The following is a 16,422-nucleotide window of genomic DNA, read 5'->3' as shown; positions in this document are numbered from 1 at the left end:
GAATTTTGTGTCTCCTATGTAAAAGTTAAAGAATTTACAGTTGCTAAGATAATGCATACTTTCGTTGCTAAGTTGCACGTACTCAAACTGCATATATAGGTGCAGTAAAATAAACTCAGTGGCTTCAGCATCACTGAGGTCCGCGATCGCCATCATCATATGTGAGAGTGTCTTTTATTCATTCCCACTCCCCCATTCGGGAACCGATCGACTTGTGGCGGCTGGCCCGTCACACTGTCCAAGAATGCCCTCGACATTCAATTGTAAAATTCACCTGGAGAGTAATGAATTTAATACCTTTAATGCATTTTCAGAATCAAAATATTAAAATCAGACATTTATGCATAGAATAACTCAGAAGGAAACACAAGAAACTCCAATTATTAATTGCTTCAAGGGAAGATAACTGGGTGCCTGAAGAAGAGGTAGGATGGATATTTTTACACTGAATCCTCTGAACAGTGAATATATTACTTAAGAAAATAAATATTTAAACCAGAAAGTAAAATAAAATCAACACTAGTATACCACTTCTCACAGTTAGTTCTGTGCTTGTCTCTCCAGGAACCTGAACTGCTTCAAAGGAAGAATGATTCATCTTTTTATTACCAGTTCCTATCACAATGTCAAGACTGAGACGATATATATTTAATTCTTAAAATATACCTCACGTGCATAGAAGCAAGTTAATCACGTGTAATCCTTGGCTCATGGCACACTGCCATGATTCATCCATGCGTAGATCTTAAAAATGTATTCTTTAATTATATAGTGAGAGTCATGAGCATACACCACACTTGAGAACTAGAACCCTGACACTAAATGGTTTTTCTACACACTTCTTCCCTCTCCCTTCCCTTTACCTCCCTGAACCTGTTTACTATTCCTTTCCTTGATATATATCCATCCTATATGTATGCTCTAACAGTATGTTTAGTTTTAGCTGCCTTTAAGCATTATAAAAAGGGCATTATTTCAACAAATGGTGCTAGAACTGGACACCCATATGTAAAAAGTTGAATCTAGCCATAAACCTTACACACGTCCCAAAAATTAACTCAAAATGGATCACAGACGCTACACCTTTCACCATCTTGTCTGAGGGCTACATCGATTTTCCTGTTCGCTGCCATGATTTGGGCACAGAGGACTAGATGGCCTCGGCATCCCCCAGAACACATAATGAGCCACAACCTTATACTGATTGGATCTGATGAGAGGTAGAAAGGACTGTAGATGCTTTAGTAATAAGGCATGCAAGCCACGAGGTAGGCTATGAACCTCAGAAAAATTAAGGGTCTGCCACCTCAGTGAAGTTTCTGGAGATCCATCCCTTCCAAAGTAAAAGATAAGTTGCTGCCCTTTGCACTAATATCACCACCACCCCCACCAACACACACACACACACACACACACACACACACACACAGATCTAAGTACTAAAACCCACTACGCTTGATAAGCCTTTGTGAATTCTAGAAGCCATTTAATGTGCTACCCGGCCCACTTAATGATTAACCAGTAAGTAAGGCTGTGAGCTTTCACTGGGGAACAGAAAGAAAAGACTGTGCAGCAAGTTCAGCCTGCAGTGGAAGAGCAGAGCAAGGTACCAACAATCGGGTGCGACTCAAAGAGGCCACAGCTAATAAAGATGCTGTATGACGTCTCAATGAAAGAATCACAGTGCCCTCCTCCAGGATCCTGCAGGAAAGCTATGGCCCTGTTAGAGACTTAATGCCGGACTAGGTGACATCAAGGGACCAGGTGACCTGAGCTGCCCAGTATTAACTGTGTGTTGTCTGACCCACCCAACCATAAGGTTGAGCACAAGAAGCAGCATTGATCGATAAGTGGAAACGTTTTATTTTTAAAAATCAGGTCTGGAAGATATTCGCGTAGTCTGAGCAGGTAGGTCAGACTCAATACGTAATACTGTACCTGCCTCTCTTCTCACTCAGTCCACATCGACAGTCTCACGTGGACATCCTTAGGCCCGTTACCTGTGGAGAAAAAAAGATCTGGACCTATTTATTTATTTATTTATTTATATATATCTCTCTCCTTACACAGCTACTTGGAGGCCCAAAGTAGAATCTATTCAAAGATAGTGGTTAAAAGGTTGGCTGAATGGTTCAAGACTTAGAAAGAACATTCCTGGAAATGACAGTTTAGAGAAGAAGTAATGTGAATGGACTTCTAAGATTGGACACAGGACAGAAAATATCTGTGTCCCAGGTGGATGTTCACCAAAGGCATTTATTGCAGATCTCAATGAGATAGACAAGATAATACATAACACGTCAGTCTGTCGCTTTCCCTTGCAAACCCAGTGTATGCTTAATGGACCCATGTACAAAATGACCATATGGCAAGAAAGTAAACTTTGTATGAGCTCGACAACATGGGCTTCCCCTCCTGGACTTGTTTTTGTTAAGTATTTTCTCCAAAAATTGTTTACAATGTGGATCTTTAAGTGGTAATGTTTTTATTAAGAGCCTCATATTTGAATACCAATTTAAATGGATGCAAAATTTTAGATCTAGTACTTGAAAAAGTTTCCTTACAGCCAACAATGCTCTTGAAAAGACTGAGGTCAACCTGATTCTTGGTCCTTCATACAATGGTTTACTATCTAAAAGCTTTTAGATTTTTATTATCTTTGATACTCTTAAGTTGTTTCAGCGTATGTCTAGATGCGGTTACTTCTTTTTCTTTCTTGTTTGGCATTCTACGGCCCCTTTATCCTTTAAATCTTGTCTTCTTCTGGACCCTTTTGTTACTTGAATGTTGGCACATCTTGTCCATCTCGCTTAAATCTGCATTCATATTTGTTACTCTTTTTTTTTTTTTTGCTTCTTTCTAGGAGAGTCAATCTGATTTTCCAACTAATTCATTCTTTGGCTGTATCCATTCTATTTTTACTCCATTTTATTATGTTCTTTATTTTAAATGTTTTTTTATATTTACTTAGTTTATTATTGCTTATTCTTGTATCATATTACCAAAATCTTCCCTTTTTAAAAATGTTTATTGGCTTCATTTTTTTTATTTGGGGAAGGGGAACAGGACTTTATTGGGGAACAGTGTGTACTTCCAGGACTTTTCAAGTCAAGTTGTTATCCTTTCAATCTTAGTTGTGGAGGGTGCAGCTCAGCTCCAGGTCCAGTTGCCATTGTTAGTTGCAGGGGGTGCAGCCCACCATCCCTTGTGGGAGTCGAACCAGCAACCTTGTGGTTGAAAGCTTGTGCTCCAACCAACTGAGCCATCTGGCACTGGCCCATGTGGCAATTGAACCGGCAGCCTTCGGTATTAGGTGCATGGAGCTCCAACCACCTGAGCCAGTGGGCTGGCCCTACTGGCTTTATTTTAGATTCTGATGGTCTTATTGTGGAGAGAGAGGCCCAGAGAGCAGTTTCCAGGCTTCGGCCTCACGCAGAAAGGTACTGGCTCGGGTAGTAGATGGCCAACAGCTGTGGCTAGTTGGCCTTCAGCTGTAACCAGTTAGCCATTAGCCACTGATGTGACTTCCGTGGCTACGTTGGTTGGTTGGCTGGTTAGCAGAGAAGCAGTCGCAGGCTGCGGATCGTGTGGCTCCTGCTTCCTGTGTCTCCAACCCAGCTGCCAGCGAGAATATAGTGGTATGACTCCCCTATCTATGGCTCCGTTGTTTTTCCTTGTAGGCCTCACCATATCCTGCGTTCTTGTGCGGGGAGCAGGAGCTGAGTCCCTGCATGACACATGGCGCAGAGAGCAGGGTATGGTGCCGGCCAGAATTTTCAAAGGGGTAATGGAGCAGTTTATAGGTATGAAAGGTCAGTTTCGTGAGCAGGGTATGGTGCTGGCCAGAACTCTCGGAAGGACGGTGGAGCAGTTTGTGCATATGAACACTCAGTCTCAGGAAGCCCGTGAGGAGCTGCGCCAGGAACAGGAGGCGCAATCTGCCTGGGAGAAACGTGACCCCTCGGTGAATCGGTGGTCCTCTCAAGCCTCCGGATGGCACGCCGCCCTGTTGGCCAAAGCAAGCATCATCTTCCTCCCGGTCTGCTGCTGCTGTGGGCTCCTAGAGTTGTGGACACCTTACACCCAGGCCTCCACCCCGTCGGACACCTGGCGCAGCGAGCAGGATTCCGGCCAGGTAGGAATGGTGTCTGACTCTGGGCAGGAGGACAGGTGACCCCCCCACACAGTGTGTGGTACCTGGTAGCCACTGTTCTCGGGAGTTGGACCCTCAAAGAGGTGTGGGAGGACATGGATGGCTCTCCGGCCAGCGTGGAGAGGGCCCTGCAGGTTCTAGCTGTGTGGTTGCCGGAGAAGGCAAAGGGTACAGCCGGCTGTGTGGGCTGGATGTTCCTCGCCGTGTTGTATCATAGCACAGAGGATGCACTTAATGAATAGCCCAGGTGTAGGACCAGCAGCCCCGGGGGGGAAGTGCTGGAAGCTCAGGACCGTCGGTTGGAGGAGGTTCTCACCGCGGTACATGGTAACTCAGAGAAAGTGCTTGCTGGAATAGCCCAGGTTGGGACCAGGTGTCCCAGTGGGAGGCACTGGAAGCTCGGGTCCGCCTGTTAGAGGATGAGCCCCACAGTGGAGACTCTGAAGCACAGGTGGACAACACTCCCGGGGCCCAAAGTTTGCTCGTGTTTTACCTTTTGCTTCATGATGGGCCGGGTGTGGGGGGTTGGGAGCTACATTGTCTCCTCACGTTTCTGGTTGGCAGAGAAGTGGAAGGCAGGCTGCAGATAGTGCGGCTCCTGCTTCCAGCCGCCAGTGAGAATATAGCGGTATGACTCCCCTACCTATGGCTCCGTTGGTGTTCCTTTTTGGCTTCCCCATATCCTGCATTATATGGGGAGCGGGAGCTGAGTCCCTGCATGACACTTATGTAATCCAGTTCGTTGTTTTCCCTTGAATCAGTGGTATCTTAGTTATCACTTTACTTTGGCTTATGAACTCATTTACCTGGCGGTATTGGCTCTTCTGAGTAAGATGCACTGGGGAAAAACTGAGGCCCAGCCTTCTAGGCTACTTTGGAGCTCAAAGAGGGAAGATAAGCAATATGGTGGACAGCACCAGCACTATAAAAGCCAGCTAATCATTTCAGTTTGTTATCTACCAAGCAGTCCTTAAGATCAGGGCTTCCCCTTCAGGCACCCTAGGAGAAATGTCAATTTCCTAAGGCACTTCCTAGATAGAGTCTTGGGCCTAGATTATAACCCACCCGTCCTATGAATCTGGAGGAAGAAGAGTGAACAAATAATGTGCAAGCTAGTCAGTCCTTACTTGTTTTCCCCAAATCTTCACCCAAAAGGGCTTTGGTGCTGCCCTGATTTTATCTGTGAGGACACATGCAGCTGAGGTCTGGTTCACTGTACTAGTACCTGCTGTGAAAAAGCAGCCAAAGGCAACTAGTTTTCTCTAATGAATCTACACAGATATTTAGCCAGCCACACCCCCACCAAGTACCACCTCAAAATAGCCTCCCATCTGCCCTGGGATTTTTGCCTGTTTCCCCCCCCCCCTTTAATTACTATCTAAACACACCAAAAAAACCCAAAACAAAAAACAGTCTAATCAAAATATAACAGAACTTTACATGGTTTTATTTGTACATTACTGGTATTGAAAGCAAACTTTGTACAAAAAGTTTTATACAGATAAAAAAAAAATCCTTGGCTGGGAAAACCATTTATGTGTGTGTATACACACAAATACACACACACACACACACACACAGTACTGTACATTATTTTCAGTATACATATTTACAGATACACTATTTAAATTACTTTACAATTTACCAAAATGAGGAGGCAATTAGAAAAGCAAATAAAAACAGATGAAAATGAACTAAATTTAAAATGCTACAAAACTATTAAAAATCTAGAAAAGAAAGTCATTTCTTTGAAATATGAAAACTAAGGTTTTGATACTATATTGTTGCTTTTATGTTAATAACAAATCCCAACCTGTTTAAAAATGAGTATCTGGACCAATAACAGGTAAGCAAATCAGACTGACGACTGGAACAAGCGGAACATGCTGACTTGAGATTAAAGAGTCAGCAAGTAATAACATGTAATTATTATACATTAAATTCCCCATTTAAAACATGAGGAATTCCAAACTTCTGTGTAGTATGCAATATCAATTAAGACTCCAAGGAATTCAGCAACTTATCTGTAATGTAAGAAAATGCTGAAGTTATGATTCTGTTTTTCTGATATGACCATTTCCTAAAATGATCTTTTAAATGAGTTCTACTTAGATAATATCGATGTTAAAGAACTAGCTTTTTACAAAATCAGTTTGGTAACTTTATCATTATACTGATTTTGAAAAGAATTCAATCAGACTGTAGTATTTGGGAGGAAAAATCAATTAAAGACAAGCCAGGAATGAAATAACCCATTAATTGTACTGTCATGCAGGCCAATAAAATCTCCAATATCAAATCCAATAAAAGATTTTAGATTTATAATGGAGTTGATTTTGGAAATTTCAAACTAATGAGCATCACTCCCTAATACCAGTTAATTCTTCCATGAATATACGTTATCTTTACAAGAGACTAGAAGTCATCTTTTAAGATAACGTTCAGATTCAAAATAAAAAACTCAGTTTAATTTCTTAAAGACAGTGAAAGTTTTAAAGGACAGTAAATCTGAAAAATAATCAGGCCATTTTTACCTTAAACTATATTTTTAAAGGTTCTTTAGAATAAGCTTTTCCTTCAAATTCCCTTTTATTAAGTCTCACATTCTGAATTATAGAAATGAAGTTTTACCTTCATAGTAGTATCTCCTGAGCGTCTCATTAGCAAACTAGTTGCTTTGAGAGGATACTGAAATTAACAGTTTCTAAAGATGGTAATTTACATCTGGTCTAGAAAGATTTACCACTCAAATATATTAAGAACCCTTCACGCTGAGATCTATGGCCAAGTATGGTTTCTATTCAGATTTAATTTAATTTGAACTTAATTTAAAATTGGGTGTTCTGCATTTAAGTAATGATGCCTACAAATCAACTGAGAAATAGTGACATATTTAAGCAACTGATTCAGGTCTTACAGAGAAATCCTGCTGATAAACCAGTATTGCCTTAATAAACCTGTACAAGAATAGCTTCAAGAAACTCAGGAAACATGTCTGTGGACATTACTAATAATTTAAGATGGTAAATCATGTCATCTTTTCAGATGACAATGGATTTCATGTTTATGAATATATGTTTTGTGTTTTAAAGTACTTTAGCATTCCTAATTAAAAATGTGAAAAAATAATTTAATGTGAAAAACGCTAAATTACGATGACGGCACAGACATCGTTGCCTATGAAACATACTGCTATTCAAGAATGTTTTATTTTTCTTCATCTATAAAAAAAAGTTGTATTAATCATCAAATGGATTGCCCCCCCACCCCCACGTTAGACTCCTCAGCAATCAGAAGGTTGAGGAGAAATGCCACAGTGGTCTGAATGGCAGCAGGCTTCACGGAGCACGTCCTGTAGATGAGATGACCTGAGAAGGCTGCACGTCCTGTAGATGAGATGACCTGAGAAGGCTGCACCAGCAGTCATCCTCTAACCGGAGACTGAGGCAGGAACTTAACCGGAGGTCTCTCACCTACTCCTCACATCTTCAATGACTAACAGGCCACTCACTGCACAGTTAAGAGTGTCAACCATTTACTTTACGAGTCTCCTGTAGTGTAACCATTAACTACCTGCACTTTGACTTTTCAAAGAGCTTCAATAGCTGCTGGAATCTTTCTGAGACCTGAAAAATTAAAAATGAGTGGTAATTATCAATATCTCAATTTTTTTTAAAATCTTTGATGACTACTTTCACAAAACTTCTTACAAAAGTTACCACCAGTAATAAAGAGATGAAGTAATGTTTAGAAAAAATATTTTCATACTAAAAGTGATTGCCAGTTTAACTCTTCAGTATTAAACTTTCCTAAGCAAACATTACAAAAAACTGCTTGAAATCAAGTAAGTAAATGGTAAGACAACAGAAAAAAAAAGGATTGTTCTTCCATGATTACCTAGTTTACAACAGTCCTACATGAAAAGCCATACTTTTAAAGAAGGCTAAGAAATATTTACATATTTTAAACATGTTAAAATTAAATTAAGTATTTAGAGTAGTAACATCTGTGAAATTATAGAGATATAAAAGCTGGGTAGTTACCTGAGATGGATTTTTATTCAAGTTGGCAGCTAAATAAGAAAATGTTTTCATTGATGGCCCTCTTTTCTGACACTCCAATAAAATTTCCCGATCATCATTTCTAAAGGAGGGAAAATGTTATTTAGCTTTTGTAGATCAGAGCAGAAAGTTAACAAAAATTCCACTGCCTTAATTGTCCACCAACAGGAGGTGACATTTTTATTAAAAAGCTATAGAAAAAAGAAAAAGTCTGTATACCAACATGGACAATGGTTATCTATGAGGAATAAGATTATGGATGATTTTAATCTTTGAGCTCATACTTATTCCCAAAATTTCCTAAAACAAACATACTAATTATTCTAATGACAAAATTAAAGCTTTTTAAAAATTCTACCTTTAATGCATATAGTACTTTAAAAATTAGGGACCAGGGGGTGGCCGGTTAGCTCAGTTGGTTAGAGCATGATGCTAGGGTAATAACACCAAGGTTGCCGGTTTGATCCCCACATGGGCCACTGTGAGCTGCGCCCTCCTTAAAAAAAAAAAGGGGCCCAAGTATGAGCACAGACTTAGTAAACAAAACAACCAAAAGTAAAATAGAATTCAAATCTTCTAATTCCCAGGCCTCTGCTTTGCCTACAGACTCAGAATCCAAGTGTGTTATGACAATCTGAGACTTTATCGTGCCATCTTGTAAGTTACCTGAAAAGAAGGCACAGAGGACTTTGGTATTAAACAGAAATGATCACCGATTTCAACAAAATTCAGCTTCCCTCATTATGTACTCTAGCTAAGTCTGCAGACCATAGACCTCTAGTCCAACGGTTCACAATGGTGGTTACTTTTACGTCTGTCTGAAATGGGGTCTATAAATCTGCATTTCTTAAAAAGTTCACATAAAAATCTAAAGTACAATCTGTTTATGAAACTGTTTTCTGTTGTTGTTGTTAAGGAGGGCGCAGCTCACAGTGGCCCATGTGGGGATCGAACCGGGAACCTTAGTGTTATCAGCACCGCGCTCTAACCAACTGAGCTAACTGGCCACCCCTATGAAACTTTTTTGAAACTCTTAATTTAGGGGAAAATTCAATGATAAAAGCTCACACTTTTTTGCCCCATTTTACCACCTGTCATTCATTTCCAAAATGTGCTTATACCAGTTCTTTACAAATGAAAGAATTCTTTTTAACTGAAAAGCTGAGGTTAAAACACAATGAAAATTTCTATCTATGGTGCTAGTGCACATCCCTGGTTATGGAATGTGGCTCCTAGTCTAGAGCCACTGCTCTAGACTGTTCTATAAGACAGCTGGATTGTACCCTAGAATGTATTTTCTACCATCTTTGGCTATTTTTGTAGTAAGTCATTAACTTTCCTTATTTTAGGATGGGAAACAACTATGATGACATGACAGAATAGATTACAGGCTTCTCAAAATTTCCTGGTGATTTAAACATCTCAGAAAATCCTTACCTTGTCCATGAAACTATAATTTCTCCCTTCTTTTTAACAACATTTTTTGCAGAAAGGCTTACAGGAGAAGTGCCAGATGCTGGTGATGGGTCCTTCATCCCCGGGCTTGCCTTCAATGATGAGGGGTCTTTAGTCACTGCAGGGGCCTTTTTCTTGCTCATTTTCCTTCGGTGAGCTTCACCATTCTCACCAGAATTTGGGGATATCTTCTTGGTCTTTTCCTTACTGGTTAAATCTGTTTCCTTTCTCTGTTTTTTCTGAGCAGAATGATTTAGATCAGAAAGGTTTTTTCTCTTCTTGTGAGCATTATCCAAAGCCCCAGGCAACTCTGAACTATCAGCATTTGATGCCAGCTCCGATTTTGAATCCTCCTTTTTCACTTCACATGAACTGGGAGATTCCAAGGTCAAATCGATACAGGCTTCCTCAACAATGTATTCCACAGGCTTGTCTGCCACTTGCACCTTCTCTTCTTTACAGTTATCTTCATCTACACATAACACCTGACACCCCAAGTGTTCAACAGCTAAAGCAGGACAGTTATCTTCATTTTTACTCTCACTTGAAACATCTTCTGTCAAATCAATAAAAGCATCAACAGTACCAGGCTGCACAGTGTCTAATATTTGAGCATTTTGATCCAAATTGCTTCCAGAACATCCCAACTGATCAATATTTAAAACTGCTGCTTCTATAAGTTCCCCCAAGTTTTTGGTCTCAGTGACTGTATCTTTCGTGAGGTCTACATATGTGTTTGGAAGACGACCCTCAGCAGAATGTGGAATTTCTTCCATCAGAGGCAATCCTTCCACACTTTCAGGCACTTTTGGTTCCCATACTTGATGCAACTTGAAACACTGCTCGGCCACTTCATTACGATGACCCCCTTTGTCCGAAGCGTCTTTAAGAAACTCATATATATCAGGAACCTGTGTTTGCATCATACAGTCCTGCTCTTCATGAGCTGCTTTACTGCTGTCAACATTTTTGTTGGAATGTTTTAATTCCTCCACAGATTCAAAAGCTGTGTTCTGACATAAACTAGATTCCTTCTCTGCTGCTTCCTCAGCTTCCTTTGCCATTCTGGGCAAAGATGTTAATGACTCACTATCCCCCGTATTCTGTGTAAGACCAGGGGAGGTAGGTGGCGCTGCATGCCGTATCTTCACAATGAAATGGTCATTGGACTTTTCCATTATCACAGCGTGCATGGGTAGATTAGGGTGGTACTGAAATCCGGGAGCAACAGACCGGCTTGTCCATGACGAAGAACAGCTGGATTTACTGCTTGAGTTATCAGACTCCAGAGCTAAATGAATGTCTTGTTCAGATGCATCCTCTTCCTCCAGCAAGGCATCTTCACTAAAATGGGCACTAATCACTTCTTCAGGAGTTGAACTAGACAAAACTTCAGGCTTTAAGAAACTGAGATGGCCATCTGACTTCAGAGGTGATGGTACTGTCAAAGATACTGCTAGATCTTCAAGAAGTATGGAAGAAATACAGGGCTTGCTCTTTTCTGAACTACATATATTATCTTTGCTTAAAGCTATGTTGGTAGACACATCAAACATACAACTTTCATCTAACACATCAGGATGAACTGGCAACGAAAGCCCTGAAGACAGAGATGGACCTTTTTCAGATGATAATAATGACCAATTATCATCACTAATCATTTTAGGACATGGAGAAACCACCCCTGAAACTAGCTCTTCTGTTGTACAAGCTGGTATAGATTCACACAGCAACTGTTTCTCTGGAGTCTTTAATTCCCACTCATTTTTTTCATTACAGTTAACACTGTTGTCTAAAAGATCACCTTGCAACAAACTTTTAAATATTTCACCCATCTGCGCATCACTCACTAAATTAAAAGTAAGGCTAGATGCTTGCTGTTCAGTAAGTATCTCGAAACAGCGTTCTGGCTTCAAGCCTGCATGCTGGGATGTCTGTGCATCCTCAATGGTGCTGCCTTCCATTTTTCCCGGCTTTGGGGTGCTCGGACAGTTTAGGTCCAAGGAGTGCTCTTCAGATTGAGAGTTCTTAATAATATCAAAACAAGTGTTAAAACTCTTTTTAATGTCGTCCTTTACTGTGCGAATACTGGTGTTGTTTTGGTCTTGATGTTTTTCCTCCGATTTTTTACACCCCAGTAAAGACTTACAATAAATAGAATCTTCTGATTTGGGGTATTTCTCTTTCCGCATTTCTTTGGAGTTGTGCACGTTCCCCTTCTGTTTTGTTTTCCCTTTATATATCTTTTCAAGTTTTCCTTCATCACTGTCACTGCCAAAGTTTGTGGAATCACAAAACTTTATTAAGATTTTCTTAAGCTTGACAAACAAATAATCAAGTTGTTCATCTACAAATTTCCACGTTTTTTTTTTCATATCTGGTAACTGCTGTTCAAATAAACGATCCACTATGCCATTCTTTTTAACTTGCTTAAGTTTGGATTCTATAACATCACAGAGATTCTTCTGTAAAATAGTCACTGACTTAGACATTTTGGATAAGTCAATGTGTTTAATTAGTGATGTAAAACTCAAAATTGCTGAGTCAATAATTCTATGAAATTGTTTTAGTGGAAAATTCACCTTGAATTTCATGTAATTTTTCCTTACATGTTTTCTTATCATTCGTAACATGTGCATAACCTCTCGTACATGAGAGGGTACAGCAATAATTGGAACTATTTTTTCCAGGTTGGAGGTGCTCATTGTCTTGTCTTTCTTCTCTGTTTTTGAAGACCTGCTAGATTCCCTTTGTCTTTTATTCCATGTCCTTTTGGTCTGCTGAATTACTATAGGTGTTTTCCTATTGTCTTTATCCAAATGCACAGTACTTTTCCTGCTTCTGGGGCTAATTTTTGTGTTGTGCACTTCAGTAGCTCTAGGTTTGGCACTTTTTTCAAAACCTTTTTGTGGTTTAGAATTTTCACTGTCACTTAGAATTTCTCCTTCTTCTAATTCATCTATAGATGAATTCTTATGGGCGTCTGCTTCTGTAAATTTGTCAGATTTGCAAATAGGCTTTTGATTTTCTTTGTTGAGATCAGACTGATTCTTGGAGGTAGAATGAGCTGAATTTGGTGGAAACACATCTGTGGAAGAGAAAGTACATTACAGTCATATGACCACTGAGTCTTAGTCATTTGACATTTCCATACTAAATATAACAAGAAATACTCAAGTATTTCATTGTAATAGCTCTTTTAAAAAGCAAAATGTTAATGCCTAATACTTATTCATGTCATTGGTCTTTACCGTTCTCAGAAGTGCTCAGGAGTTGTCTGACAATGATAATGTACAGTTGGTCATTTGGATAACCATCAACCAACTGTTCAGGTATCTTTACCTCAGGTTAGCAGCATCACCTACTGAGTCATCTGATGATAGCTTTTGAACAACAAAATATATATCTGAAAGCCAGCAAAGCGAATTTGAAATAATCTGTCCTACCACTCCTTTTTCCACATAAGAATTACCTAAATTTAGATTAAAAGTTCAATGTACATTTCTAGTTAACAATGGGAATCTGAATGTGTTAATCTCACTGTGTTATTAAGTTATTAAAAAAGAAAAAGCACTACTTCATCTTGCTTATGTATGTATTTTACATTCTCACAAAAAGTTATAAAAGACAATATAGACTATTACCTTTATGACTGTTACATAATGATACTTGAGATGGGCTTTCCAGTCTAAGAACTTTTGTTACAGGTCTCACTGGACTATTCAGAGGACTGATGATTTCTGGTATAGGTCTGAGGTGATTAAGGTCAATGCTTAAAACCGAGTTCTCATCATGATACACTGAGTTTGTTTCACCAGTTTCTAGTCTGTGGTCCATTAACTGAGCCTGCTGAGGTGAAGATTCTAGAGTCTCTTTAGGCACGCAACACTTACTCTCAACCAGTGGTGTATCTACTAGGGGAGGCTCAAATTTGGGGTTACCAGCTTCTGAAAGTACTGGCAAAATGCCAGCTTCTTCAATTGAAGGCTGCAAAACGTTTTCACTGGATTTGGCCACTGTTGTTGAAAAAGCCTCCTTCATTTCCCTCTCTTCAGAAATATGACAAGAATTTAAATCATCATTTCTTTGGATATCCAATTCTAAGCCAAAGTTCTGAGAAACATTTGTTGGTAATATGTCCACCACCACAGGAACTGCAGGCCTTACACCACTGATGCTTTGCTCCGTTTCTGCTGATGACGGCAACAAAGGTTCTGTTTGTTCCATTTCCACAGGTGCTGAGGAAGTCTCTGTATCACAAATGGACATGTTGCCATGCATAGTATTCTCAACAGGTTTAACTAACAAACTATTTTCTTCTTCCATCTTCCCTTCTGGAATCATGGTCCTGGGTTCAGATGCTGCTGCTGCAAGAACATCCTTTGCTTCTTCTAGTAACTTTGATTTGGTTTCCTCCATAATATGTTTACTCACAGAGGTAACACATGTCACTGTTTTATCCTGCGCCGAGGACTCCAAATCACATATGCCACTGGATTTGGCAGTGTTGGTTATTTTTTGTTGATTACTCTGAGAAACAGGCTGCTTTTTAGCAGGAGAAAGAGTTAAATTCAATTTTTCCATAAAACTCAACTTTAAGTCTTTGTTTTTTGTTTCATTTGGACCACTCTCAGCTTTAATTGCAAGGTGTTTATTATCTGCACCTTCAGAAACGTCATTATTAGATACTTTATCATTTTTAGGCTCATTCTGTCCATTTAAATCAGTAGTGGTCTGCTTAGTTTCTCTGTTAGTTTTCTGCAAATGTTCTATAGGTGTTCTTTTTTCATTTCTCATATACCTGTTTTCTTCTTTGCTTTCTCGTTCTCTTTTCCTCTTCTCTTCAGTTCTATGCCTTTCGGTTTCTAAAGGTGTGTTTTCCCGTTGGTGCATAGCTTCAGCTTCCTTGGAGTTAGTGTGTTTGTGAGTTCTACTAGTTGAAAGAGAAGATGAACATCTTCCTTCTTGAAAACTATGATTACTCACACCCCTGTCTCTTTTACAATCTTCCCTTCCTTTTCTCTCTTCTAGATGGTATTTACTTGAATTATGAGATTTTGGTTTTTCATTCCTGAAATGAGGAAGAGATGCTCGTTCAGATCTTCTCCAATGATCTTGGTCTTTTACTACTGATTTAGGTTTCTGATCAACTTTTCTTTCTTCTTTGTCTTGTAACTTAAGCTCTTTTCTATTTATATTTTGTGATCTTTCACTTTGCCTTTCTATCTTTTTGTCACTCTGGGATTCTATTCGAGTGTGTAACCTCTCTCTATAGGTTTCTTTTTCTCCAAAAGAGCTAATGCGTTCATTTTTGTAATCCAAATCTGTGTTACTTTTAAACTTTGAATTTTTGCTTTCAGCCTTTGGTTCACTTTTACTGTATTTCTCAGTACGTCCTTGTAGCCTTTGACTAGCCTCTACGTTCTTTGGTTCACCATCACCAGAGCTAGTGTTTACATCTTTTCGTATTCTATCGGTTCCTCTACTATATTGGCTATATCCAGTATCTTTTTTCGCTCTTCTATTATCCTCATTTGAACTACCCTCACCAACCTGATAATGGGAACGTGACCAAATGCCATTGGTGCAGTGTTTTTCCGTAGATGTAGGAAAATGCAAAGTGCTCTTTTTTTCCGAATGTGATTTTGCTTCCTTTTCGAGGTTTGGCAGTGAAGTGCTATGATGTACATCTTTAGAAACATCACTTTTCACTCTGTGATCAGTCTTTGCACAATCATTCAAATGGGGAGATCTGGATTTATGATTTAAGATTTTATCTGATGTCCTTGCAGTTTTATGATTATTTCGAAAATGTGGAAACTCGGACAATCTATTAAGAAACAAAAATTAACAAAAAACCAAAGTTATTGCTTTTTAATAATCCATATTTTAATCACATGTAATACACTTTAAAATTTGGGAGCCCACATATTGGGAAAACTAATTTTACTTTGTATAAAGGCATGAGTAATAAGAATTTACCAGCTTCCAACTAAAGGGGCCAGTTTTCAAAACACAGAACTCTCTTTCATTTCTTTTCTCAAACACAATCTGGAGGACCTCTCAGTTCTATCCCAGCACTTGCCAATGTCGCTCTCATTTCCTTTACCACAGGCATAGAACTCCCAAACAACCACAAATTCACTTCTTTTAGAACAAGTAACATTATTTTCTTGTCCTCACTAGCTCTAGCCCAACTGAAACAGAAGGTAAAATGAAACTTTGCAAAACAACAGTCGATCAAAATAGAATTCTATGTAGCTCCCTATTCAATTTTTTGTTTCATATACAATCTTACAGAAAACCAAAGCATCAAAAAAAAGAATATAGATTTGTGATTCTTTCCTAAGGAAATGGTATGTATTTATTGTTTAAAAAAAAAAAAGCTGAAGTCTTAAGGTTTTATATTAGTGTTTCAGAAAACTAGCAGTTTTCCTAACAAGTACATGTAAATAGCTCATTTTAGTTTTTTATAGTAAGTCCATCTTCCCGAACTTCCACAACTTCTGTGAATTTCCATGTATTTGTTCCTAATCAGTACTAAACATGAAGAGAAAACCAAAACTTAAAAGACTCAGGAATAAGGGGGAGGCTTCTATAAAATAAGAGGATGAAGGAGACATACAACCCAAGGCAAAATATAGACCTTATTGTGGATCTTGTTTGGATGAACTCAAAATTCATTTACTAAAGTCCCCAGTAACTAAAAATGTGATCTTATTTGGGAATAGGGTCTTTACAGAGGTAATCAAG

At 39.1% G+C, this 16,422-nt stretch overlaps 1 protein-coding gene across 6 annotated transcripts in view; it reads right to left on the bottom strand.

Moving 5' to 3' along the window:
* Positions 1-5,579: 5,579 nt before the first annotated feature.
* The window catches only part of CASP8AP2 (caspase 8 associated protein 2), a 32,134-nt gene continuing 21,291 nt past the window's right edge, over positions 5,580-16,422 (bottom strand). For all 6 annotated transcript variants that reach the window (XM_019743285.2, XM_019743288.2, XM_019743284.2 and 3 more), the window contains 4 exons: positions 13,314-15,499; positions 9,652-12,757; positions 8,197-8,296; positions 5,580-7,779 (listed from right to left, as the gene is read on the bottom strand). In XM_019743285.2, coding sequence (XP_019598844.2) covers positions 7,723-7,779; positions 8,197-8,296; positions 9,652-12,757; positions 13,314-15,499 — 5,449 coding nt within the window. In that variant the 3' untranslated portion in view covers positions 5,580-7,722. The remainder of the gene's footprint in view (positions 7,780-8,196; positions 8,297-9,651; positions 12,758-13,313; positions 15,500-16,422) is intronic.

This window comes from Rhinolophus sinicus, linkage group LG05 (assembly GCF_036562045.2).
Source record: "Rhinolophus sinicus isolate RSC01 linkage group LG05, ASM3656204v1, whole genome shotgun sequence".
In the NCBI taxonomy this organism is placed as follows: domain Eukaryota; kingdom Metazoa; phylum Chordata; class Mammalia; order Chiroptera; family Rhinolophidae; genus Rhinolophus; species Rhinolophus sinicus.
The sequence above is the reverse complement of the archived record's forward strand: the minus strand, read 5'-3'. Positions and strand labels throughout refer to the sequence as shown.